Consider the following 27,463-nt stretch of genomic DNA (forward strand, 5'->3'; position numbering starts at 1 on the left):
AAAATGATGAGGGGTTGGAGGATAACCTCGTTCTACTCCCCACTGAGGTCTATGGATGGCCTCTACGGGGCTCCCCTGGCCAGCTCCCTGCACTCACGTGGTTAGGTGGTGATTGAGGAAAGGCGCCGGAGGCAGCTGCTCGCTCTGTGCTGAGGGCTTCACACGAAACCGAAATGAAAGTTCACTTCCTCATCGTGGATGCTTCATGTGACAAGCTTCATTTCTTCTTAAAGTCGGCTCACCCAGCCTGCTGTCGCCTGGGTCGTCTTTGGAGTGAGGACCACACTTCCGGGGACCATGGGGACTCTTGCCCGTGCTGCCTTGTACGTACTGTCTGTTTTTTTTTCATTTTGATTGTTCACATATTTGGTCTTAAACGTTCTCTATCTTTTCATCAGCCAGGCTGCCAGGTTTTTAAATCTTTGCTTTCAGGAAGTAAGCTGAAAACAAAGGTCCCCATGGGCGTCTTGTTTTTCTGATTCGGAAGGGTCTGTTTGGAGAGGTCCCTGAAACCTGGGTTTCTGTGACCGTGATCCAAAGGCTCACATGGTTAAAATCCCAGCTCTCCTGAATGGAAAAGATCCAGTTCCAGGCGACTACTGGATTTCTGTCAAATATAGAAACAGAGGGGGTGTTGGGCATGCTGTCGTTTAGAGATAGGATCTCACCTCTTAGATTTGATTGCTGGTGGCAACTGTGTAATATTACCCCTGCCTCGCCTCTGCCTCTGCCTCCAGAGTGTACACACCTGGTGAGAAAATGCTGTTTTGGGGTACCCACTTTGAGACAGATTTTTTGGGTACCCATTTTGAGGCAGATATTTGACTTATTGGGAAGAAAAGTGGAATAGGAAAATAACCTAAGGCTATTCGATCTAAAAGCTGAGCTGTCTCTTAGCTGTCTCGCAAGGTGTCTGGAACTTTTTTTTCCACGGAAAGTGTATCTGTTTGGTTGTTTTGGTGTTCCGGGTCAGGCCAAGCGTCTCACACGGTTGCTGGGCAAGTGTGGGTCTCACACCATCGCTGGGCAAGCAAGGGCTCAGTGGCAGACCACTATGTGTTGATTTTGGAGATGTGATCTATCTATGCTGGCCAACAGGCCTTGAACACCTCCTTCAAGCAATCCTCCTGCCTCAGCTTCTTCAGAAACTGGGAGTACAGCTGCCTGTCGCTGTACCTGGCTTATTTTCGAAATTAAGTATTAATGAGGTACTAAGTAGTGTTTCAAAACATGCACACACTAGGGTGTAGTGATTTGAATATTTAAATGGGTGTTTAAGACAGAGGAATGTCCTCAGAAGGAAGGTTTCTTTGTTTTGTTTTGTTGTTGTTTGATACAGAGTTCCTCCGAGTAGCCTTGGCTGTCCTGGAACTCTTTCTGTACCAAGCTGGCTTTGAACTCCCAGAGACCCACCTTTCTCTGCCTCCTGAGTTCTGGGGTTAAAAGCGTGCACCATTGCCCAGCGGCAGGTCCCTTCCTGAAACATTAAAAGTATCAACGTAATACTAAAAGTATTCAGAATAGCATTGGAGATAATCCCTTATTCCTCCTGCACGTTCTCGGAAGTTACTTGTGTTATTCTCACTGCAGGAATGTGTTCCTTTGGTAGATGTCACACTGGTACTTTCTGTTTGGACCACATTCCCGCATCCACGGTGGTGGGCCATACTTGTGCCTCCAATCCCAGCACTTGGGAGTCAGAGTCAGGCAGATTGCTACAAATTCAGCGCTAGCCTGGGCTGCATGGTTGAGTTCCAGGTCAGCCTGAGCTATAGAGCGACCTATCTTTATAAATAAAACAAACGAAGAAAAGGGACCTGTGTGATGAAAATCGTGCCACTGACTGCTGTGTTCCCTCTGCCCCCTTCCCTTAAGCAGAGTGAGATGGCTGCTCTGTGTTCCCTTCGTGTGTTCCCTGGCAACGGAGCAACTGCAGAGAGACCCTACCCTGGACCGTCACTGGGATCTCTGGAAGAAATTCCATGGCAAACAATACAAGGAGAAGGTAGATGGGGCTGCTTCTCAAGCAGGACGCTTTTGCCTGGTGCTCTTTCCCCATCCCAGGCGACGTCTGGACAAGCGGGGTTTTCTGAAGCGCTGCACACTTATTTCTGGCCAGATACTGCTTTGCATAGAAACAAAACACATTCGTGTGGCTATGGAGCTCATGCTGCAGTGTGAGAGGCAGGACACACCAGTCAGTGAGCAGACACAGTGTGGTCGATGGCGAGAGTGCCATAGGAGGGTGAGGGAGGGCCCCACAGGTAAGGTGACATTTCAGCAGAGGGCTGGCAGAAACAGGGCGACAGCCAGAATGGGTGGCAGACCCGGGGGCGAGGACAGGACTCTGAGGAGAGATCACACTTGGCACGTTTGAGGAACAGAAACTCTTGGCTGTGGAGGCAGCTCAGTGGGTAAAGTGCTTGTCACACATATGAAGAACTGAGTTCGGATCCCCTAGAGCTGAAGGAAGATGGGGTGCAGTAGTGTGTCCTCCTAGCGAGGTGGAGGAACAGCTTGTGAGCCCTCAGCCTGGCACACGCAGGGTAAAATGACTGTCTCACAGGGTAGAAGGGGAAGACCTTTGATTGCCGCATGAACACTGTGGCATGCTCACACCAGCACCCCCCCACACACACACACACGAGAGAGAGAGAGAGAGAGAGAGAGAGAGAGAGAGAGAGAGAGAGAGAGAGAGAGAGAGAGAGAGAGGAGAGGGAGAGGGAGGAGAGGGGAGAGGGAGAGGAAGGAAGGAGAGGGAGAGGGAGAGAGAGAGAGAGGAGAGGGAGAGGGAGGAGAGGGAGGGAGGGAAAGCGAGTTGAAAATATTTTAAAAACATATGTGGATGAGTGTTTTGCCACATATTCATCTGTACACTGTGTGTGGTACCTTCATAGGGCAGAGAAGGTGTCAGGTCCCTGGACCTGGACTTACAGGCAGTTGAGATGCCAAGTGGGTGCTGGGAATCAAGCTGGATCCTCTGTAAGAAAGGCCAGAACTCTTAACTTCTGAGCTATTCCTCCAGCCCATTTTTTTTCTGATCAGTATTTTTATTTGATGTGTATGAGTGTTTTTTTCCTGCATGTGTGTGTGCACTACATGCACACCTGGAGGCCAGAAGAAGGTATCTGATCCCGTAGAACTGAAGTCACGTGTAGTTGTGAACTGCCGTGCAGGGGCTGGGAACTAACCCTGAGTTCTCCGCAAGAGGAAGAAGCGTTCTTAGCCACCGAGTCAACCCTCCAGCTCCCCAATTAAAATTTTTTATTTGATTTTATTTTTAGGTATGTGTCTGTTTATGCATGTGAGTGTAGGTGCCTGCGGCCAGAGGCACTGGGTCCCCAGGAGCTGGAGTTATAGGTGCTTGTGAGCTGACTGATTTGGGAGCTGGATCCAAACTTGTGGCCTCTAGAAGAGCAGCAGTGTTCTTAACCACTGAGCCATCGCCCCAGTTCCACAAGTAATATTTTTAATACTTCTCATTATAGTCCCTGGCCCACAAAAGTGCTTTGAGGCAGATATTTTTTTTTCCTTTTTAGACTGAATCTTACCACAGAACCCCAGCTGCCTGGAGCTTGGCCTTGAGATCACAGAGATTTGCCTCTGCCTCCCAGGCTGTGTGAAGGCACACACTACCATGCCCAGCGAGATGGGGATTCCTGAGTCTCATTTCTCACTCTGTTCTTTGACTTTTATTTCAAACTACACTTGCTGGTTATTCTTAAAACGTTAATCATAACTTCAAATAAGTAGGCCTTGTAACTGTATAATTTTTGCAAATTAGCTAATTAAATTGAGATATACAATAGTTTGACATTAGTCCTAACTCCCTGCCATTCAACAGGCAGCTCACTCAGCCGACTCCTCCCACCTGAGACCCATGCCTTGACCAGCATCCTTCAGTCTTTCCCCCAGATGTGATACCCATCTATGAGTTTGGCTTTGTTTTAAATCTAGTTATTTATTGGTGCTGTGGATGGAACATAGGGACTCAAGCAAGCAAGGCGAGTGATCTATGTGTGCTACGCTCCGGGTAACTTAGATGTGTGCAAACCCACATATCAGCGAGATCCTGTAGTCAAGTGTCTTTCTGGGCCTGGCTTATTCAGTGTAGTGTGCAGCTTTGGAGCCTGTCCTGGAACTAGCTCTTGTAGACCAGGCCGGCCTCGAACTCACAGAGATCCATCTGCCTCTGCCTCCCGAGAACTGGGATTAAAAGCATGCGCCACCACTGCCTGACATATGTTACATTTTCTTTATCCCTCCATCTCTGGTTGACTCCTAGCTGATTCTGTATCTCAGTCGTTGTGAACGGTGCTGCAATAAACACAGGAGAGCAGATAACTCTCCAATGTCTTGATTTTGTTTCTTTTAGACGAATATCCAGAGATGGGTTGCTAGGACGTGTGGTAGGTCCATTTTTAGTGGATTAAAATATTTGTGTCACATTTTTTGTTTGTTTGTTTGGTTGGTTGGTTGGTTTTGGTTTTTTGAGACAGGGTTTCTCTGTGTAACAGCCCTGGCTGTCCTGGAACTCACTTTGAATACCAGACCAGCCTGGAACTCACAGAGATCTGCCTGCCTCTGCCTCTTGAGAGCTGGGATTAAAGGCGTGAGCCACCACTGCTTGGCAACCCTTTATGTTTTAAGTTGTTTTCTTCTCATATACTTTTTAAAGATTTTATTTGTATTTATGTTGTGTATGCACAGGTACATGTCAGTATCAGAAGCGGCCAGGAGAGGGCATTGCAGCCCTGCAGCTGGATTATAAACAGCTGTCAGTGCGCAATATCAGCTGGGAACTTAAGTGGGGTCCCCTTTAACAGCAGTAAATGCTCTGAACTGCTGAGCCTTGTCTCAAACCCAGTTTTGTTTTTTTCTTTTCTTTAAAAATTGTTTTATTTTTTATTTGGTTGTTTTTCTTGGTGTTTTTGAGACAGGATCTATTTACACAGCCCTGGCTGTCTTGGAACTCTCTGTGTAGAGTAGACTGGCCTTGAACTCACAGAGATCATCTGCCTTCAAGTGCTGGGATTAAAGGCATGTGCCATCACACCTGGCTCAGTTTTACATTTTTTCTTCTTTTTTAATACATTTTTTATTGATATTTATTGAGCTCTACATTTTTCTCTGCTCCCCTCCCTGCCTCTCCCCTTCTCCCTTCAATCCTCTCCCAAGGTTCCCAATTTACTCAGAAGATATTGTCTTTTTCTACTTTCTACTTCCCATGTAGACTATATCTATATAAGTCTCTCTTAGTGTCCTCATTCTTGTCTAAATTCTCTGGGATTGTGGTTTGTAGGCTGGCTTTCTTTGCTTTATGTTTAAAAAACACCTATGAGTGAGTGCATGTGATAATTGTCTTTCTGGGTCTGGGTTACCTCACTCAAAATAATGTTTTCTAGCTCCATCCATTTGCCTGAAAATTCAAGATGTCGTTATATTTTCTGCTGTGTAGTACTCCATTGTGTAAATGTACCACATTTTTCTTATCCATTCTTCGATCGAAGAGCATTTAGGTTGTTTCCAGGTTCTGGCTATGACAAACAAAGCTGCTATGAACATAGTTGAGCACATGTCCTTGTGGCACGATTGAGCATCCTTTGGATATATACCCAAAAGTGGTATTACTGAGTCTTGAGGAAGGTTGTTTCTGAGAAATTGCCACACTGACATCCAAAAGGGCTGTACCTGCTTGTATTCCCACCAGCAATGCATTCTTACAGGTGTAAGATGAAATCTCAGAGTTGTTTTGATTTGCATTTCTCTGATGACTAAGGATGTTAAACATTTCCTTAAGTGTCTTTCAGACATTTTAGATTCCTCTGCTGAGAGTTCTCTGTTTAGGTCTGTACTCCATTTTTTTATTGGATTATGTGATCTTTTGGTGTCAAATTTCTTTAGTTCTTTGTCTATTTTGGAGATCAGACCTCTGTCTGATGTGGAGTTAGTGAAGATTTTTTCCCATTCTGTAGGCTGTCATTTTGTCTTGTTGACCGTGTCATTTGCTTTCCAGAAGCTTTTCAGTTTCAGGAGGTCCCATTTATTAATTGTTTCTCTCAGTGTCTGTGCTGCTGGGGTTCTATTTAGGAAGTGGTTCCCTGTGCCGATGTGTTCAAGTGTACTTCCCACTTTCTCTTTTATGAGGTTCGGTGTGGCTGGCTTTATGTTGAGGTCTTTGATCCATTTGGACTTGAGTTTTGTGCATGGCGATAGATATGGGTCTATTGTCATTCTTCTACATGTTGATATCCAGTTATGCCAGCACCACTTGTTAAATATGCTTTCTTTTTTCCATTTGATATTTTTAGCTTCTTTGTCAAAAATCAGGTGTTCGAACATGTGTGGATTAATATCTGGGTCTTCTATTCGGTTCCATTGGTCCTCCTGTCTGTTTTTATGCCAATACCAGGCTGTTTTCAGTACTGTAGCTCTGTAGTAGAGTTTGAAGTCAGGGATTGTGATGCCTCTAGAAGTTCTTTTATTGTACAGGATTGTTTTGGCTATGCTGGGCTTTTTGCTTTTCCATATGAAGTTGGGTACTGTTCTTTCGAGGTCTTTGAAGAATTTTGCTGGGATTTTGCTGGGCATTGCATTGAATCTGTCAGCTTTACATTTTTGTTGATTTATTTTCTGGGTGTTCTCACATGCACACGCGCTATGGCTCCTATGAGACACTCAGAAAACAACCCGGGGCGTTCTCGCTTCCCAACACCTGGTTCTGGGTTGTCACTCTTGGCTTCAGGTGCCTTTGCCCACTGAGCCATCCCACTAGTCCTGTTTTCAATCCTTTGATCAATTGTGGACGATCCTTGTATATCAGAGTGGGACCCAGTTTCAAACTTCTGCACGTGAATCATGATTCCCACACTGTTAGAGCAATAAGGTTATCCTTTCCCCATCTGTATTTTGAGTATTTTTTGTCAAAAATCAACTGACGATAAACGCACCTGCTTGCTTCTGGGTTCCTCGTTGTTCATGCTCTCGGCTTGTGTGCTTCTGTCACTGTAGATCATGGTGCCTTTGAGGTCAGGTCCTGTGATGCCCCCACTTTGGTTCTGTTGCTCGAGACTTGGAAGTTTGAGGTCAGTGGCTCCACTAAACTTTCAGGACTGTTTTGTGTGTTTGTGAAGAATGCTAGTGGAATTGTGGCAGGGATTATATGTAGTCTCTAAACTGTTGGATAGTTTGGGCATCTCGGGGATCTAATTCTTCCAATCTCGTGTACTACTCAGAATTTCTTGTGGGTTTTTTTTTTTGTTGTTGTTGTTGTTTGGTTTGGTTTGGTTTTGGGTTTTTGAGACAGGTTTTCTCTGTGGCTTTGGAGCCTGTCCTGGAACTAGCTCTTGTAGACCAGGCTGGCCTCGAACTCACAGAGATCCGTCTGCCTCTGCCTCCCGAGTGCTGGGATTAAAGGCATGCGCCACCACCGCCCGGCTACTCTGAATTTCTTTCGCCACAGCTTGACAGTGTTTAGCATCCAGCTGTCTTGCTGGATCTGCATGTTCTGTATTTATGGATGCAACAAGCTATGAGTTAAAAATATTCTTTTTAGCTGGTCACAGTAGCACACACCTGTAATTCCAAGTACTCAGGAGGTAGAAGCAGGAGAATAGGAGTTCCAGGTCAGCCTTGGCTGTGTATTGAGTCTGAAGTCAGCCTAGGAGGCATCACACCCTCTCTTAAAATACCAAAAACTGAGTCACTGGCTACAGTGGAGAGTGACTGGGGAGGACTCTCAGTGTCCAGGCTGGGCCACCAAATAGGTGGAAAGAGATTGAGAAAGAAATCTAATGTCTACCTCTGCCCTGTACCACTTCCCTCCCACACACACACCACTGTTAAACAATCCCATCTACAATTATATAAAAATACTTAGGGACTGAGCAGACGGCTCAGAGGGTAAATGCTCAATGCCACGCAAGCATTCAGACATGAGTTGAGATGTAAACGGTGGGTAGGCACATCAGCCTACCTGTAACTGCAGGATCCTGAAGGCAGAGAGGAAGGATTCCCCAGGCCAGCTCCCTGTCCAGACCAGCTGTACTGGCAAGCTCTGGGTTCAGCTAAGAGACCATGAGTCCGTGTGTGTGTGTGTGTGTGTGTGTGTGTGTGTGTGTGTACACGCATGCCGGGGTGTATTACACTATGTGCATGTCTGTGAACGTCAGAAGAGACACTAGGTCCTAGGAACTAGAGTTACAGACAGTTGTGGGCTACCATGTGGGTCCTGAGAGCCAAACCCAGGTCCTCTGCAAGAACAGTAGACGTTGTTACCACTCTCCACCCCTCCGTCTCCAAACCCATAACCGTGCAAATAGTTCTGAGACGCTCACACAGAAAGCAGCATACAGAAGTAAAATGGAGCGGAGTCTATCCAAACAGCAGCAGGAGACAAGAGAGTCTGAGTCTCCGGAGTGCACCTGAGAGCTAGACAGAATGCTGGATACATGATACATGAAAAGATGCAGTTGAGGATTTTCAGTTATAAAAATATTCCCGAGTCTTCAAACCAAGCTTAAGGAGGAAAATGTGAAAACCCACAACCAGACACACATAAGGAACTGCAAGATTTGTTTTGTTTGTTTGTTTTTTCGAGACAGGGTTTCTCTGTAGCTTTGGAGCCTGTCCTGGAACTAGCTCTCGTAGACCAGGCTGGCCTCGAACTCACAAATCTCCACCTGCCTCTGCCTCCCGAGTGCTGGGATTAAAGGTGTGTGCCACCACTGCTCAGCTGGAAATACAAGATTTTTAAGAAAAAAAAAATCACAAAAGCCCAGTTTAACAGAGGTACAGGAGCCAGGTGTGGCGACGCGTGCGGACAACCCCAGCACCCAGGAGGTAGGCGTAGGAGGGTGGTGTGGGCCACATGGCAAGCTTGGGGCCAGAAGAATAAGAATCATCATCACCAGCGGTAGCAGGGGCTGTGGTGGGCAGCCTGTCATGCCAGCACTCAGGTGGTGAAGCAGAAGGGTTATATAGGTTTAAGGCCCCGAACTACAGAAGATCCTCTCTCAAAAAATAAAAATTATAATTAGAGGTACAATGGTCAAACTCGTGCTTCCCAGTAATGGCTAGTTTATGTCACCTTGACACAAGCTACAGTCACTGGAGAAGAGGGCGCCTCTGTTGGAAAACACGCCTCCATAAACTCAGGCTTCAGACAAACTGGTATGCAAGGCATTTTCTTAATTAATGATTGGTGGTGGAGGGCGCAGCCCATTGTGGATGGTGCCGTCCCTGGGCTGGAGGTCCTGGGTTCTATAAGAAAGCAGGCTGAGCAAGCCAGGAGGAGCAAGGCAGTAAGCAGCACCTCTCTTAGCTTTTGAATTAGCTCCTGCCTCCAGCCCAGGTTTCCGTGCTGTCCGAGTTCCTGCTCTGACGTCCTTCAGTGAGGAACACTGATGTGGGAGTGTGAGCCAAACAAACCCTTTCCTCCCCACGTTGCTTGGGGCATGGTGCTTCATCACCTTAGCAAAGTAACCTTAACTAGGACAAATGGATACCAGAAGAAAATGAAGTAACAACTTAAAATAGCTGGAAAAACAGAAATTTATAATCAGCTGACCTGCTTTGCAGGAGTGAGAACGAATCTTTTAAGGTTTGCTTCCTCAGCATGTCTGAATGTTTTGTTTACACGTGAGTGCACTACCACGTGTGTGCCTGCTATCTGTAGAGGTGAGGAGAAGGAGTCAGAATCATGGGAACTGGGTGTAAGGACAGTTGTGAGCTGCCATGTGTGTTCTGGGAACTGAACCCTGCACCTCTGGAAGACCAACCAATGCTCTTATCCTCCGAGTCACCTCCCCAACCCCAAGAAAGAATCTTATAAATAACTACAAAGCCAGGTGTGGGGGAGGGGCATGCAGGAGGCCAAGGCAGGAGGATGGCTGTGAGTGTGAGGCCAGCCTGAGCTGCAGTGTGAATTACCGGGACAGCCAACGCAACATAATAAGACCATGTCTTCAAAAAAGAAAGAAAAGAAAAAGAATAAAAAGGAAGAAAAAAATAAAAAGAAAAGAAAAATCTAGACAGAATAGAGCTTGTTACCTAATAGAGACACACATCAAGCAAGCTTCTAAAGTTTGGAGTGATAAGAAGCAAATTCATAATAAGCAAGGAAGAAAAAAGAGAAGAAAAGTCATTACATATATTATAAATTATGTATTAATAAACATCTAAAAATTAAGAGCAAGAATTTAAATTAAAATTTGATTTTAGCAGTTGTTTCGGATATATTCATTTGTTTACATGCGTCTAGATATATCCACATTTAGCAGAATACTACTTAGGACCCTGGAGAGATGACTCAGCAGTTAAGGGTACTTGATAATCATGCAGAGGACTCGGGTTTAGTTCCCAGCTCTCACAGCCACCTGAAACTTCATCTCCGCAGAATCTGGTGCCCTCTTCTGGTCTCTGTGGATATCTGAACCCACATGCTCACACACACACACACACACACACACACGCACGCACACATGCACACCCCACATGCACACACGCACAGAAAGAGAGAGAGAGACAGAGACACATGCACAGAGAGAATATTACAATTAATAACATAAATTCCACTCACATGCACTTCCCCTCTGTTTCAGAATGAAGAAGCAACACGACGTCTCATCTGGGAAAAGAACCTGAAGTTCGTGATGCATCACAATCTGGAATATTCTATGGGAATGCATTCCTATGATGTGAGCATGAACCATATGGGAGACATGGTAGGTAAACCACAAACAGTCCCTACTTCACGGCTGGGCAAGTTTGGCTTCTGTGTCACCAACAGTGATCTGAAGGCACTGGGAGGACAAGGATAAACAACAGGACAGCACTGGCTGTCCCTCCAGAGGTCCTGAGTCCAGGTCCCAGCACCCACGCTGCAGCTCATGCACCCACACTGCAGCTCATGCACCCACGCTGCAGTTCATGTACCCATGCTACAGCTCATGCACCCACTCTGCAGCTCATGCACCCTTGCTGCAGCTCATGCACCCACACTGCAGCTCATGCACCCACGCTGCAGCTCATGCACCCACGCTGCAGCTCACCACCACCCATGGCTGTAGTCCACGAGATCCATTGCTCTCTTCTGGTGTGCAGAGATCATGCAGCATCACTTATGCCCCGGCAATGCCTGAGCGTGCTTGGGCAACCCGTTCATGGTGGTTCTCCAGCTGTTCCTCTCCTGGGCAGTCATAGATGTGTGTGCTCTTGTCATGCCCAACGTTCCACAGTCTTGTGAAGATATACATGCAGACAAAACATCCATATACAAAAAATAAATAAGTCTTTTTTACAAAATGAGAAAGAAAAGTAAAAGAGGAAGAGGATGGGGAGTCAGTGAGAGGGCTCCAAGGTAAAACCGCTGGCTGCCAAACATGACAGCCTGAATCGGCTCCCTTGGACTCCCGTGAGACCAGAAGAGAAATGACGTCCTCAGGTTACCCTTCTATCACCACGTGTGCTGAGGTGTGAGCATGCCCATGTGTAAATAAAAACAGCTTCCTCCCCTCTTGCTCGGTCTAACAGCCTCAGGCAGCCGAGGCTGGACCGGTCTGCGTAACTGAGAATGACCTGGACCCTTTTTCTCCCCCTGCCTCCATAATGCTGGGGTTAGAACCACACAACACATCTACCAAATCCCTTCTTTACAGGAAACACTGAGGCCACCCTGGTCTACAGAGTGAGTTTCAGGATATCCAGGGCTAGGCAGAGAAACCCTGTCTTGAAAAACAAAACAAACAAATAGCAACAATAAAACCAAAACAAAACAAAATGATAACCAAAAACACTGCCACCAACAAAAAGGTATAATACAATCAAAGTTAAGAATCACAATACTTAAAAATAAAGACTAAAGCCCTACATAAGAAAATGAGTCAGGCCGGGCGGTGGTGGCGCACGCCTTTAATCCCAGCACTCGGGAGGCAGAGGCAGGCGGATCTCTGTGAGTTCGAGACCAGCCTGGTCTACAAGAGCTAGTTCCAGGACAGACTCCAAAGCCACAGAGAAACCCTGTCTCGAAAAACCAAAAAAAAAAAAAAAAAAAAAAAAGAAAGTGAGTGAGTGGGTGAGGGCTTGCTGTGCAGCATGCAGAGACAAGGCTATCCTGCAGCTGCTGTGCAGGGTGCAGAGACAAGGCTATCCTGGTGGCCTGCAGGCAGCTGGTGTAGGTGAAACAGAGTTCAAGATTAATGAGAAACCTGTCTCAAGTAATGAGGTGGAAAGTGATGGGACACTGAAAGTCAGCTGCTGGCCTACACACACACACACACACGCACGCACACACACACACGAGCACGCACACACACACACACGAGTGCGCGCACACACACACATGCACACACACACACACGCACGCGCACACACACACACACACGCACGCACACACACACACGCACGCACACACACACACGAGCACGCACACACACACACGCACGCGCACACGCACACACACGAGCGCACGCGCACACACACGAGCGCACACACACATGCACACGAGTGCACGCGCGCACACACACACACACACGAGCGCACACACACGAGCGCACACACACGAGCACACACACACGAGCGCACACACACACATGAGCGCACACACACGGAGTGCTGGAGCAGAAAATAAAATCAACAAGGAAAAGAAAATAATCTTAGTAGGGAAGGAGACATCCTTGGAAACCAATTTCTACTTAGATGTAGCACTGTCCTTTGTTTTGTTGTTATTATTTGTTTGTTTGCTTGCTTCTTCAAGACAGGGTTTCTCTGTAACTTTGGAGCCTGTCCTGGAACTCGCTCTGTAAACCAGGCTGGCCTCAAACTCACAGAGATCCGCCTGGGATTAAAGGAGTGTGTGCGCCACCACTGCCCAGCTATATGTAGCAATATCCTTTGTAATTCTGAGGAAAAGCAGCCTGAGTTGCGTTTTACACTGCTTTGTAGGATTCTGTCAGCTCCACAGACAGTTCACCTCACTGTTAGGTCTCACAGACACTTTGTTTCAGAGTCAAGCTATATCTACACGAGTGCCACTACCAGTCATTTTTCTTAGTTTTAAAATGTATTCACGTTTACAATCCCTAGGATTAAATAAAACAGATAGGCACAGCATCACCAGGGAAAGGCACTTGCTGTCAAAGCCTAACAACCTGAGGTCAACCCCGGGGACCCAGACAGTAGAGGAGCCAACCCATTCCTACAAGATGTCCCCTGACTTCCTTCCACATGTGAGCCATGGTGCATGTGTCCCACCCAGTCCCTGCAAAGGCATGCACAGAGGAGGAGGGCGGGAGGGAAGGAAGGAGAAGGGGAAATGAAAGGCTCTAGGTGAAACGTGCGATTTGCTTGCTTTGCAGACCAACGAAGAGATCTTGTGCATGAGGACTTCTCTGAGAGTTCCTCCCAGCCAGCGGCAGAGAAATGGCACCTACAAGTTTTACTCTAAACAGAGCTTGCCTGATTCTATGGACTGGCGAGAAAAGGGATGTGTCACGGAAGTGAAATACCAGGTGAGGTCACCAGCCCCTGAACCTGGCCCGAGTGCACTCCTCCTGCATCTAACAGCAGGAGAGGGGTGATCCTCACTGTCTCCTGGCTGCTTTCTGGCTCTTTTTATTATTCCCATCTTCCCAACTAAATTCTAAGGGTTTTGCTGTTGTTTTGCTGTTGTTTATTTCTTTTTACATATTTCTTTATTTTGTCTTGTCTACATAGTTCAGGCTGGCCCCAAACTCACAATATAAAAAAACTAAGTTCACTCCATATTTTGGATCTTAGCGCCTCATCAAATATGCAATTTGTATGCTCAGCCTACAAAATATCTTTTGTTGAAAAATTCTTTTTCTGTTTTTCTTTTTCTTTTCTTTTCTTTTTTTTTTCTTTTTTAGAGACAGGGTTTTTCTGTATAGTCCTGGCTGTCCTGGAACTCACTATGTAGACCAGGCTGGCCTCAAACTCAGAGGTCTGCCTGCCTCTGCCTCCTGAGTCCTGGATTAAAGGCGTGAACCATCACCACTGCCCGGTGATCAAAAACATCTAAGCACAGAAGCTGGAGAGTTGGTCCAGCAGTGGAGAGCACTCACTGCTCTTCCAGAGGACCAGAGTTTGGTTCCCAACACCTACAACAAGCAACCCACAAACTGCCTGTAACGTCAGCCTCAGGAGATCCAACACCTCTTCTAGCCTCTGAGGGCATCTGCACATCCATGCACATGTACATATATGTAAATAAATAATTTTTTTAGATTCTTTGATAATAATGTTTGAAAACAGTCATCCTAGTGTTAAAGCTCTTTCACTTGAATCATCATTTTGTGACAGAACACTGGAATTTGTGGGTGCCTGACATCACAGATGTTAATGAGCAGAAATAGAAACTGAATCTTTTTCAAATTTTAAAATTTTTTTTGTAATTGATTTTCATTGAGCTCTACATTTTTCTCTGCTCCCCTCCCTGCCTCTTCCCTCCCTTCAACCCTTCCCCAAGGTCCCCATGCTCCCAATTTACTCAGGAGATCTTGTCTTTTTCTACTTCCCATGTAGATTAGATCCATGTAAGTCTCTCTTAGGGTCCTCATTGTTGTCTAAGGTCTCTAGGAGTGTGATTTGTGGATTGGTTTTCTTCGCTTTGTTTTAAAAACACTTATGAGTGAGTACATGTGACAATTGTCTTTCTGGGTCTGGGTTACCTCACTCAAAATGATGTTTTCTAGATCCATCCATTTGCCTGCAATATTTGAGATGTCATTATATTTTTCTGCTGTGTAAATGTACCACATTTTTCTTATCCATTCTTCAGTCAAGGGGCATTTAGGTTGTTTCCTGGTTCTGGCTATGACAAACAAAGCTGCTATGAACATAGTTGAGCACTTGTCCTTGTGGCACGATTGAGCATCCTTTGGATATATACCCAAAGTGGTATTACTGGGTCTTGAGGAAGGTTGTTTCCTAATTTTCTGAGAAATCACCACACTGACATCCAAAGGGGCTGCAACAGCTTGCATTCTCACCAGCAATGCAGAAGTGTTATCTTTTCCCCACAACCACTCCAGCATAAGTTGTCATCAGTGTTTTTGATCTTGGCCATTCTTACAGATGTAAGATGGAATCTCAGAGTTGTTTTGATTTGCATTTCTCTGATGACTGAGGATGTTGAACATTTCCTTAAGTGTCTTTCAGACATTTTAGATTCCTCTGCTGAGAGTTCTCTGTTTAGGTCTGTACTCCATTTTTTTTATTGGATTGTTTGTTCTTTTGATGACCCATTTCTTGAGTTCTTTGTATATTTTGGAGATCAGACCTCTGTCTGATGTGGGGTTAGTGAAGATCTTTTCCCATTCTGTAGGCTGTTGTTTTGTCTTGTTGACCATGTCCTTTGCTTTGCAGAAGCTTTTCAGTTTCAGGAGGTCTCATTTATTAATTGTTTCTCTCAGTGTCTGTGCTGCTGGTATTATATTTAGGAAGTGGTTCCCTGTGCCGATGCGTTCAAGTGTACTTCCCACTTTCTCTTTTATGAGGTTCAGTGTGGCTGGCTTTTTGTTGAGGTCTTTGATCCATTTGAACTTGAGTTTTGTGCATGGTGGTAAATATGGATCTATTTTCATTCTTCTACATGTTGATATCCAGTTATGCCAGCACCACTTGTTAAATATGCTTTCTTTTTTTCATTTTATATTTTTAGCTTCTTTGTCAAAAATCAGGTGTTCGAAGGTGTATGGATTAATATCTGAGTCTTCGATTTGCTTCCATTGGTCCTTCTGTCTGTTTTTATGCCAATACCAGGCTGTTTTCAGTACTGTAGCTCTGTAGTAGAGTTTGAAGTCAAGGATTGTGATGCCTCCAGAAGTTCTTTTATTGTACAGGATTGTTTTGGTTATCTTGGGTTTTTTGCTTTTCCAAATGAAGTTTTTCAAGGTCTGTGAAGATCAAATTTTAAAATTTATTTTGTATGTACACATGTTTTGCCTTTGTGTGTTTGTGTGTGTGAGTGTGTGTGTATGTGCTTGTGTGTATATGTGCTTGTGTGTGTGTGTGTGTGTGTGTGTGTGTGTTTGTGTGCTTGTACCACATGCATGCAATGCCTGCAGAGGTCGGAAGAAGGCATCAAATCCCCTGGAACTGGAGTTCCAGAGGGTTGTGAGTTACCATGTGGATACTGGGCACCACAGCCTGGTCCTCTGCAAGAGTAATAAGTACTCTTAATCACTAAGCCATCTCTCCAGCCCCAGGAATTGAATCTTTATGCTACATTTTATTCTGAGAGTTGGTGGCCTGAGAAGGCAGCAGATGAATGTTCTGGAAATCTGCCTTACATCTCATCTCTGGGCAGCAGGCTTTATAGGGAGTGGAAACGAAGGCACTCAATCTTTCCAAAGTTGAGCCTTGGCCTCTGGGCAGGGTCTGCCTTGTCTGTGAGACTCTCGGTGTTAGTGACCCCTCCCCATCACCTCCTGAGCACATCTCATTCTCACCTCTCTGGGCATCTCGTTTGCCGCCTTCCCAGGTCACTGAGCCTTGCAGTCCTCACCTGCAGGTAGCGTCACCTGGGCTAGTGCATTGACTCCGACTAGCAAGCCATTCGCTGTGTGTCCTGGCCGCACTGTTTACAATGTGCACTAACGGCTCCTTTCTACAGCAGGAGGTGCACAGAATACAAGTGTGTTGTTTTAACGTTGGCACAGTGACTGAGCCTCAATCTACTGCTCTTTCAGCCAGCGATGACAACTCCTCAGGTACTGGCCTGCTTCCCCAGCAGCGTCCTGGCTGCTCAGGCTGCACCCTGGTGACAATCCTGCAGGCACCCATTCTGTCCTGGCTGCTCAGGCTGCACCCTGGTGACAACCCTGCAGGCACCCGTCTGTCCTGGCTGCAGCCATTCTGTCCTGGCTGCTCAGGCTGCAGCCTGGTGACAATCCTGCAGGCACCCGTTCTGTCACTGTCTCTAAAGGTAGCTTTAACCAAATCTCTATTGTTCTATTTATAAATGAGATTCGTGATTCAAAGGCTGAGGTGAAAACCTGATAGCTCAGAGAGGCTGAGTTGCAACTAGCTAACCTTCTCCCCTTGTTGGTGTCTCCACAAAGACCATGCTTCCACTTCATCAACCAGAGAAGGATGCCACTCCAAATCCCTCCCTACTACTTCCTGTGTCTCTCTGTCTCTTCCAGATGCCTTCCGGTGCGCTATGATTGCTTTCTGTCAACTAGTAGTTAATGCAGCCTCCTGACCCAAGGTTAAGTTTATTTAATTAACACAGCTCAGCTGGCCTGAATTATTCTGTCTCCTCTCAAATCACTTTCCTGTTGAATGGAGAGGGGGGGAGAATGAAAAGGGGAAGGAGATGGTTGCTCCTAGGTTTGGTGGAGGAGAAGAGAAGGTTTTTGTAGGTGTGAGGTAGAGTGTAGCCAGGCGCCTGGACGTCTAGAAGAGCCCAGAGAGAACATGACCCTGAGCTCGGCCATGTGAGGGGGAAGAGGGGAGAGCCGGGAGAGTAAAGGGGAGACAAAAAGGGACCAAACATCTGGATTATATAAGAAAAGACAACCAGGGGAAGAGCAGCCTAGCCCCTGGGCTGGAGAAGATTAGGGTAGGGGATGGGCTTTACCAGCCACACCCTGTAATAGGTAGGGACTGAGGGATGCTGGGAGAACCTGGTGGCCAGATCTGCTTTGATACGTTAAGTAGGCACCTCAGCCACTTGTCCTGGGTTTGAGATCCTAAGACCTGTGGCCTCTGTTTTCCTTAGAGGGGAAGATAGTTGGGACTTTGCACATGCTTGGTGCGTACTGTCAAAATGTCTGGTGTGATGGAAGCTCTCGTCTGAGAGAGAAGGAGGCGTCAGTGCAGAAGCGAGCTCTTCCCGGCAGCAAGAGCCATCTTTGTGCTACGGAAACTATGGAAACTATTCTTACTGACTTCTCTATTTCAGGGTTCTTGTGGGGCCTGTTGGGCTTTCAGTGCCGTGGGGGCCCTCGAAGCGCAGCTGAAGCTGAAAACAGGGAAGCTGGTATCTCTCAGTGCACAGAACCTGGTAGATTGCTCAACCGCAGAAAAATACGGAAATAAAGGCTGCGGGGGCGGTTTCATGACCCAAGCATTCCAGTACATCATCGATAACGGCGGCATCGAATCCGACACTTCCTATCCTTACAAAGCCACGGTGCGTCTCACTTGTCTCGTGTGACTCCGTTCCCCCCACTGCCACACAGGCACCACCAACGCGACTGCTTGACTCCTCTGAGAACCCATCAGCAGCTCTTCAATATCAAGAGTACTCTTCGGGACGTGGTGACCTTCATAATCTACCCATGGGAGTTTGGGTCGTTGTTTGTTACGGGTCTCATGGTGCAGTCCAGGCCTTCTCCCAATTCACTTTGTAACTGAGCAGGCTCTGAATTTCTGTCCCTTCTGCCTATATCTATGCCTAATCCTATGCCTATACCTATACCTATTCCTATACCTATCCCTATACCTATCCCTATGCCTATCCCTATGCCTAATCCTATACCTATCCTTATGCCTATCCCTATGCCTATCCCTATACCTATTCCTATGCCTATTCCTATGCCCATCCCTATACCTATCCCTATGCCTATTCCTATGCCTATTCCTATACCTATCCCTATGCCTATTCCTATACCTATTCCTATGCCTATCCCTATTCCTATTCCTATACCTATTCCTATGCCTATGCCTATTCCTATGCCTATTCCTATACCTATTCCTATGCCTATTCCTATACCTATACCTATTCCTATGCCTATTCCTATTCCTATGCCTACTCCTATGCCTTTTCCTATACCTATCCCTATGCCTATTCCTATGCCTATTCCTATGCCTATTCCTATACCTATTCCTATGCCTATTCCTATACCTATCCCTATGCCTATTCTTATACCTATTCCTATGCCTATCCCTATTCCTATGCCTATTCCTATGCCTATCCCTATTCCTATTCCTATACCTATTCCTATGCCTATGCCTATTCCTATGCCTATTCCTATGCCTATTCCTATGCCTTTTCCTATACCTATCCCTATACCTATTCCTATGCCTATCCCTATGCCTATTCCTATTCCTATGCCTATTCCTATACTTATGCCTATGCCTATACCTATGCCTATTCCTATGCCTATCCCTATTCCTATGCCTATTCCTATACCTATCCCTATACCTATCCCTATTCATATGCCTATCCCTATACCTATTCCTATGCCTATACCTATACCTATTCCTATTCCTATACCTATATTCCCATACCTATCCCTATGCCTATATCTATTTCTACCTATGTCTATGCCTATCCCTATACATATTCCTATGCCTATACCTCACAAATGCTGGATTATAGGGTTTTGCCGCCAAGCCCAAAACAGAAAATATTTTCAAACAAGCAAGTAACATTCATATGTAAATACAGGCTTAAAGAAAATATTTTATTAAAGCCTTCTGTATATTATCTGATATTTAGCTTTTCAGTCCTGCAACCTTCAATGCTTAATGGTATTCTCAGGCCATCAGCAGGCTCATTCTCCCACCTAAAAAGCTCAGTGTTATCCTCTTTGCCACAAGATTTTTGTTTTGTTTTTTTTTTGTACAAATTCTGTTGAGTAATTTAACCAAAAAATGGAGAAGAAAAATGATTCCTCCAGGCTGGTAAGGTGGCCGGTAAGTGCCTCTGGTAAAGGCACCTGTGGGCAAGCCTGACAACCTGATTTTGATCTCTGGTCCAACATGATAGGAGAGAACCAAGGCCTCTAAGTCATCCTCTGACCTCCACACTCAGAAATAAATGCAGTCAAATCACATTTTAGGGGCTAGAGAGGTGGCTCACCAGTTAAGAGCTCCAGATGCTCTTCCAGAGGACTTGGGTTCAATTCCCAGCAGCCACATGGCAGCTCACAAGTGTCTCTAACTACAGCTCCAGGAGATCTGACACCCATGGCAAAACACCAATGCACATTAAATACTTTTTTAAAAGAAATCACATTTAGCCAGGCACTGTTGCTTTTAATCCCTGTACTCAGGGGCAGAGGCAGGCAGATCTCTAGTTCAAGGCCAGCCTGATCTACAGTGGCCAGCCTGGTCTACAGTGTGAGTTCTTAGACTTCCAGGGCTACACAGAGAAACCTGGTCTCAAAATATTATTTTGGTTTATTTCTTTCAGCCTCTTTTTTTTCTGTTATGATTTTAGGGGGAAACACAGTCATATATTCAACAAACATATATTTGTAACCTCTTGATTTTTGTTTATTTTTTGCTTTTGAGACACAATCTCACTATATAACTCTGACTGGCCTAGAACTCACTCTGTAGACCAGACTGGCCTTTAACTCACAGAGATCCACCTGCCTCTGCCTCCTGAGTGCTGTCTGTGTTTGTTTTGTGCTGTCTCAAATGGCTCCAGTGGGCCCAGAGCGTGGCTTATAAACCTACGCTACCACACCCAGTTTGAGAGAGTGTTTTAACAAACAGTGGAAAAACCCAGAACAAAACAACGAAGAGGGGGTGGAGAGAGCGGAAGAGCCAGAGGATCTTAGCCCGTTGAAAAGGGTACAGTGAGCGGGGAACTGTATCTGAAATCCAGGAAACTGGAGTAGACTTTATGCTTGCTTTTATTTTTTAGGATGAAAAGTGTCACTATGACTCAAAAAATCGAGCTGCCACATGTTCAAGGTACACTGAGCTCCCCTACGGCGATGAGGAAGCACTGAAAGAAGCGGTGGCTAATAAAGGACCTGTGTCTGTGGGCATCGATGCCAGCCATTCCTCCTTCTTCTTCTACAAAAGCGGTGAGCATGGAGGCTCTGACCTCGACTGAGCATCCCATACCTCGTTCTAACTGGTGAATCCCACTGCTCAAAGCTTATGAGTACCACTCCACTAAGTTCTTCATAGATCTCATCTCATTTCATCTGCACAGCGACCCTAATTTACACAGGAGCACTGCTTGTCTGCCTTGGGGTTGCAGAGTTGGCTCGGTGGTTAGGAGCAAAGGATCCAGATTCAGTTCCTAGATCCCACCTCCTCAGGCACCAGTCAGACATGTAGTGCATGTCCAGGCAAAACACTCACACACATGAAGTAATAAAAAAATCTAAAAACAAAATTAAAGAAAAAGGATTTGCCTGACTAAGTCACTCAGCCTGAAACTGGTGGCACTAGGATTAAAACCTATGCAAATGAAAAACCATGTTACAGGTCATGTAACCCGTACACAAAAATGAGTTGCCACTAGGTGTGGTGGGTTTGTCTGTAATCAAACTGATGAGTGGATAAAGAAAAGATGGCACACATACGACGTGGAATACCATTTGACTGTTAAGAAAAGAATGTAGGAATGGGGGTGTGGCTCAGATATTAAAATGTTCTCTCACCATACATGAAGCCCTGGGTTCAGTCCCCAGAACACATATATCCTGGGCGTGGTGCTACAAGCCTGTTATCCCAACTCCTGGGAAGTGAAGGCAAGAAGATCAGAAGTTCAAGGTCATCTTTGACTACTTATTAAGTTTGAGGCCCATTATAGGGCCTATGTGAGACTCTGGCCTGGGATCTTAAGCACTATGGATTTTTTTTAAAGATACAGTGTTCTATCTGCATTTTGCCTGCACAACAGAAAAGGGCTTTGGAGCTCATCATAGATGGTTATGTACCACCATGTAGGTGCTGGGAATTGAACTCAGGACCTCAGGAAGAGCAGTCAGCGCTCTTAACCTCTGAGCCATCTTGCCAGCCAACACTATGAAAACTTAAAGGAGGGCACATAGCGCTTCTCTAAGGTCGACACTAAAAACTATATGCCATCATGCTAAGCTCGATGACACAGACCCTGAGCACCTGCTAAAGGCAGAGCTCTGCGTTATACACAGTAGAAAGCTACAATATGCACTAACGAGCATTTAATTTAGACAAGGCTCAAAGTGGACAAAACAATTTACGAGCTTATACGAAGAAATACAGTTGATTGTACAAAAATTGGGAGAATTCTAAAAATGTGCTGAATGAATATAATAAATTTTCTGGATCGATCTCAAACTTGTCAGGGAAACTAATAGTATTGATGTCAAACAATTGCGACATCCAAATCACTTTGTCCTATCTCAAAGACCCTAATAAAAAGCGGTCGGGTGTCCGTGCATGTTTTGCTGGCCTGTAGCACTTGTCTCTTCTCCGTCTGTCTTTCATGCTCAGGTGTCTATGATGACCCCTCCTGTACTGGCAACGTAAATCATGGTGTACTAGTGGTTGGCTATGGAACCCTCGATGGCAAAGACTACTGGCTTGTGAAAAACAGGTAATGTGTTTGCACGTCACTGTCAGCTCCGCTGTCAGGACTGGGGGAGGGGATGCGTCAGCAAAACTGCTCTTGCTGTTAGGATGCTGGGCACCATAGCAACAAGGAGGACCATGTATAGATAGCCCCAAGAGGAATTACTCACTGCCCCACTGCAGTGGTTTTTGATAAGAATGGTTTAGTTTTTGTGGGGTGGCACTATTTGAGAAGGATAAAAATGATTTAAGAGGTGTGGCTTTTTGGAGGAAATGTGTCATTGGGGATAGACTTTAAGCTTTCAAAAAGCCAGGCCAGGCCCAGCCCCCAGCCCCCAGCCCCCAGCCCCGTCTCTGCTTGCAGATCAGGAAGTAGCTCTTGGCCATGTTGTTGCCCCTGCCCCCTCCCACGATGATACTGGACCAGCCCTCTGAAACTGCAGTCAAACCCCTAACTGCGTGCTTTCTTTTCTGAGCGGCTGCGGTTGTGATTACTTTTCACAGCAATGGGACTGTGACTGAGACACCGGCCTTCATCTCTGTTTTCACGACTGGTCCTCTACAATACTTTTCACTCTATTTGATGTCAGTCACTTGGTGCTTTGAGATAGGGTCTTGCTATTACTCCTGGACGGCCTGGAACTCACCACGTGTTCCAGACTGGCCTTGAACTTGCAGCCGTCCATCGTCTCTGGCCCTGAGTGTTGGGATTGCAGGTGCACACTGCTATTCTCGACTTGCTTTCCCCATCATTCCTTGTCTGCTCATTTTATGGTCTGTGAAATATTCATGGTCGTAAGTTTCGTGCGGCAGTGTTAGGGCTTAAGCCCAGGGTGACGCACATGCTCCCTACGCTCTACCTCTGAACCACGTCCCCAGTGCTATCAGCCCCTTTTAGGGACACTGTTCTTCTACCTGGCCCCTGATGCTGATATTCTCTGATGCCCCAGGGATCCAGATTACTGCTTCTATCTTTGTCTACACCATCCCACTCATGATTTTCCTGTAGCCTGTAAGCCGGGGGCCTTCAACTCCCCTCCACCCTGTGTGACACTGGCCCAAAATGGTAGCCTCACCCAGCCATAGTCACTCGCTGACATTTACTTCTCCAGACTCAGCGAGGCCAAAGAATTCAGTTCTCTCTCCACCACGCTGTTCCCTCCAGAATTTCTCATATCAGTAAAAAAATCATATCACGGAACACTGTTACCCAAAAGGTGCTGCAGAGTTATCCCAGACCTCTCCAGGGCCAGTCAAGTGACAAGTCAAACCAAATTTGCCTCAAGTTGTCTTGGATTTTGCCCCTTTCTCATTGTCTCTGGTTCAGCTAGCTCTCGCCTGGCCCCGCTCTAGGCTAGAACTGGTGCTCTTCTCTCCTCTTCACGTGTGTTTTATTGTCTCTTCTCGCTGCACGGGTGAAAGTGCCTGGTGTGGGGGGGTGTGCGTGAGTGGATGCCTGCATTCTGGGGACGAACCCAGGTCTCCAGGCTTCCTGGCAAGTCCCTCACTCAGTCTAGCGGCTACTACTCTATAGCTGTGATCAAACGCATGAGCAGGGAAGGGTTTATTTGGGTCTTATGGTTCCAGAAGGAGAAAAGTCTCCACCATCACAGCAGGGAAATGTGGCAGCAGACAGCTTGCATGGCAGCGGGAACAACCGAGAACTCAAATCTTGAACTATGTGCAGGAAGCCATGAGAGCAAACTCAAAATGGTGCATGTCTTTATGCTCTTAAAAACGTCCTCATTGGCACAAGCCCCCCAGCAGGGCCACACCTCTTAAGCCTGCCAAAACTCTGTGTGGAGACCAGATTGGCCTCCAACTCAGAGATCCACGTTCCTCTGCCCCAAGCCCCAAATGCTGGGATTAAAGGTGGTGTCACTACCACATGGCATGATAATTTCTAATTAAATATGTTTCAGTTGAAAAATAAAATAGCGCCTTTAATCACAGCACTCAGGAGGCAGAGGCAGACAGATCTCTGTGAGTTCGAGGCCAGCCTGGTCTACAGAACTAGTTCCAGGACAACCAGGGCTATTATACAGAGAAACCCTGTCTCAAAAATTAATTAACTAGTTAATTAATAATAAAAATACCATAGTATGGTGGCACATGCCTGCAATTCTAGCATTGGGCAGTGGAGGCAGGAGGGTCAGGAGTTTAAGACCAGCCTTTGGTACATAACAAGTTCAAGGCCAACCTAAACTGCACGAGATTCTCAAACACACACACACACACACACACACACACACACACACACACACACTGACGGAAAGGAAGAAAACGTTGTGTACTTCCCCAGCTTTCTCAGTTCTCACGTGGCTTCACTTTACTGTGTTGCCTTCAGTCCTGCTGGATTAAACTGGCCTAATGACTTCATGTTAATCTAATTAATGATGGCTCCCAGTGTCCCTATTTCCAGATAAGGACACATTTCTCATTGTGACAGGCTAACAGATGGTAGTGTTTGTATGATCCATTGCAAAAGCAGCTAAGAAACTGAACTGATTTACCTGATCACCTCAATGATCAGCTTATTGTGGAACCATCTTAACTTTTTTTGCTCCTTGAACTTCTTTTGTATTTGTTGTTTTTGAACACACACCCTTTTTGGCTTGTTTCTTCAGTGATAGAAACAATCTTTTCTATCGTAGTTTACTGAGTTTCTAAAGGACCCTCCTAAGTCACATTCCAAATTCCCCATCCCTCCATGAAAGCCCCTTCTCCTCCTGGTTTTGTTTGTTTGTTTGTTTTGAGACAGGCTCGCGCACAGCCCAGACTGGCCTTAAGTTCATTGTAGCCAAAGAGGACCGAGAACTCTTGATCCTCCTGCTTCCATCTCCACGGCGTCGAGCTTAGAACTGTGTGGTGCTGTGTGCCCAGGCAGACGCCAGTTTACACAGCAACCCCGAAAGCCTCTATCTGGTACCAGGCAACACATTCCCTCACAGCGTAGGATGCTCTGCTTTGGGATATCTTTACATAGGAAGGCATCTCATCCATTTCTGGACCATTTACAGATGTATTATTTGTCATTACTTTAGAATTCATTGCTATAAAATACTTTCATGGTGGTAGCTCAAAAGTACTTCTTAGAAGATATCTCTAGAGAAATGTGTTTGCTGCAAAGTCATTACCCTTAAGCCAAACATTGTGACACATGACACCTATAGTGATTTAGGAAGTGGAATCACAGGGATCAAGTCTCAGTACATAGTAAGTTTGAGGCCAGCCTGGGATACATAAGACTCTGGTCTAAAAAAAAAGGTCATTACCTATGACCCTATTGTGCAAAAATATTTAGAGCTGGACAGTTATAAATTCTATATCCATCCCTTACAGAAGTCAAGCTTAGAAAGTAGGAATAGATCTTATATTATTATTGTTAGATGTGTCTGCTCAGCAATATGGAACTAGTGTATGTCATCCCAGTCCTGGAAAGTCAGGACTGGGAAATTGCTGTGAGTTTAAGGTCATACTGGGTGACATAGTGAGACCTTGTCAAAAAAAAAAAAAAAGACCACTAAAAACAAGCCTTTAATCCCAGCACTCTGAATGCAGAGGTAGGTAGAAGTCTGTGACTCAGTCCCGTCCACATAGGAAGTTCCAGGCCAGCCAGGGCTACATAATCAGATCCTGCATTAAAAAACATACAAATGTAGAGTGGAGAAAAGGCTCAATGGTTAAGAGCACTGACTGCTCTTCCAGAGGACCTGGGTTCAATTCCCAGCACCCACATAACAGCTCACAGCTGTCTGTAACTCCAGTTCCAGGGGATCCGACAAACAGACACTCATGCAAGCAAAACACTAATGCACATAAAATAAAATGGATTAGTTAATTAATTAAAAATATGTGTCTTTTGGAAGAAGCAAGGAGATAAAAATAACAATAATATGGTTTTATTATATTAATTTATAATTTTCTTTCTCTTTTTGTAGCTGGGGCCTTAACTTTGGTGATCAAGGATATATCCAAATGGCAAGAAATAAGAAAAACCATTGTGGGATTGCCAGCTACTGCTCTTACCCAGAAATCTAAACACTGTCTCCTTTTTCTAACAAGTCATGAAGAGGATTTTAACTTAATTTTACCCGCTCTGTCCAGAAGAAACAACTGTGTATTTAATATACTAACTAGGTTATAGTCTGTTCACTTTGTAACTTTATCTCTCTCTGAGAAGTTTGCAAACAAGTTAAGAACTATTGTAGCTGGGTCTCTGTCAGAGTCCCCACGATAGTCATGTTTGCTTTTTCTATATCTTACTCTGTCATTTTTATGTTTTCTAATAACCATTTGTAACATAGTATCCCTAAAGTGCTTAATAAATCGATCACTTCAAATCTCTGTTTTTGTCACATGCCATTTTTTCAAGTTGTTCTTTGGTGACCTTTATACCCTATCATGAACATGGCTATGTTAGTGATGAGCTGTAGCCACTCTTAGAAGAAAACATTATAAAAACTAAAAAAAAAAAATGCTGGGTGTATTGGCCCATGTGTTTAATCCAAGAACTTGGGAGGCAGAGGCAGAGTTTAAGGCCAGCCTGGTCTACAGAGTGAATTCCAGGGCTACACAGAGAAACCCTGTCTGGAAATAAGAAAACAACAAAATGATGTTATATTATAAAATGTCCAGAAGACTACATTGTATTTTGATTCATAAGATTATTTAATAAATCTTTTAAAATTGAAGCATATAAATGATTAAAAGTAAAACTGGGTTTTTGTATTTTTGGAAGATGGCTCAGTGGTTGAGAGTACTTGCTCCTCTCTTAGGGGACCTGGGTTCATTGCCCAGAATCCTCATGGTGGCTCTCAGTTATACATAATCTAGTCCCAGGGGGGGGGGGTCCATTGCCCTCTTCTGGTCTCAGTAAGCACCTCACACACAAGATGTACATAAATATATACAGGCAAAACACTCATTAAATAATTCTCTTTTTTTAAAGTCAAGCTGTTTTGAACACCTGTGAGGAATTAGTTACTTATTTCTGTGGTATTGGTGATCAAACAGGATCTCTCATATGCCAAGTAATTTCTCTACCAGTGAGCTATGCCCCCAGGCATGAGCCTAGGGAGGGGGATTTGCAGCAAGCATAAAGATGGTTCTACTGACTGAGAATGCAGAAAGCGTGGGACCTCATTCATGGGGATGGGTTTGGAGGGATTCAGGTGAAGGCTGGCTCCATGGC

At 45.4% G+C, this 27,463-nt stretch overlaps 1 protein-coding gene across 2 annotated transcripts; it reads left to right on the top strand.

The window, feature by feature from the left end:
- Nucleotides 1–26,616, top strand: Ctss (cathepsin S). Of its 2 annotated transcripts, none has more exons than XM_038311932.1 (8): nucleotides 1–323; nucleotides 1,876–2,005; nucleotides 10,602–10,724; nucleotides 13,356–13,508; nucleotides 17,927–18,157; nucleotides 20,624–20,789; nucleotides 22,192–22,294; nucleotides 26,211–26,616. In XM_038311932.1, exons 1-8 carry the CDS (start codon nucleotides 298–300, stop codon nucleotides 26,308–26,310), a joined length of 1,032 nt encoding a protein of 343 aa, XP_038167860.1. In that variant the 5' UTR covers nucleotides 1–297; the 3' UTR covers nucleotides 26,311–26,616. The 2 variants fall into 2 exon arrangements, with proteins under 2 accessions (XP_038167860.1, XP_038167861.1); XM_038311933.1 differs by having other exon boundaries at nucleotides 10–323; nucleotides 1,879–2,005.
- Nucleotides 26,617–27,463: the final 847 nt, after the last annotated feature.

Source organism: Arvicola amphibius, chromosome 14 (genome assembly GCF_903992535.2).
Source record: "Arvicola amphibius chromosome 14, mArvAmp1.2, whole genome shotgun sequence".
In the NCBI taxonomy this organism is placed as follows: Eukaryota; Metazoa; Chordata; class Mammalia; order Rodentia; family Cricetidae; genus Arvicola; species Arvicola amphibius.

What these genes read in the sequence shown, in the direction of transcription:
- Ctss (XM_038311932.1), top strand. Translation starts at nt 298, where the DNA reads ATGGGGACTCTTGCCCGTGCTGCCTT. An exon ending in CCTATCCTTACAAAGCCACG is followed by an intron (nt 18,158 to 20,623) that starts GTGCGTCTCACT and finishes TTTATTTTTTAG; the next exon opens with GATGAAAAGTGTCACTATGA. An exon ending in CTTCTTCTTCTACAAAAGCG is followed by an intron (nt 20,790 to 22,191) that starts GTGAGCATGGAG and finishes TTTCATGCTCAG; the next exon opens with GTGTCTATGATGACCCCTCC.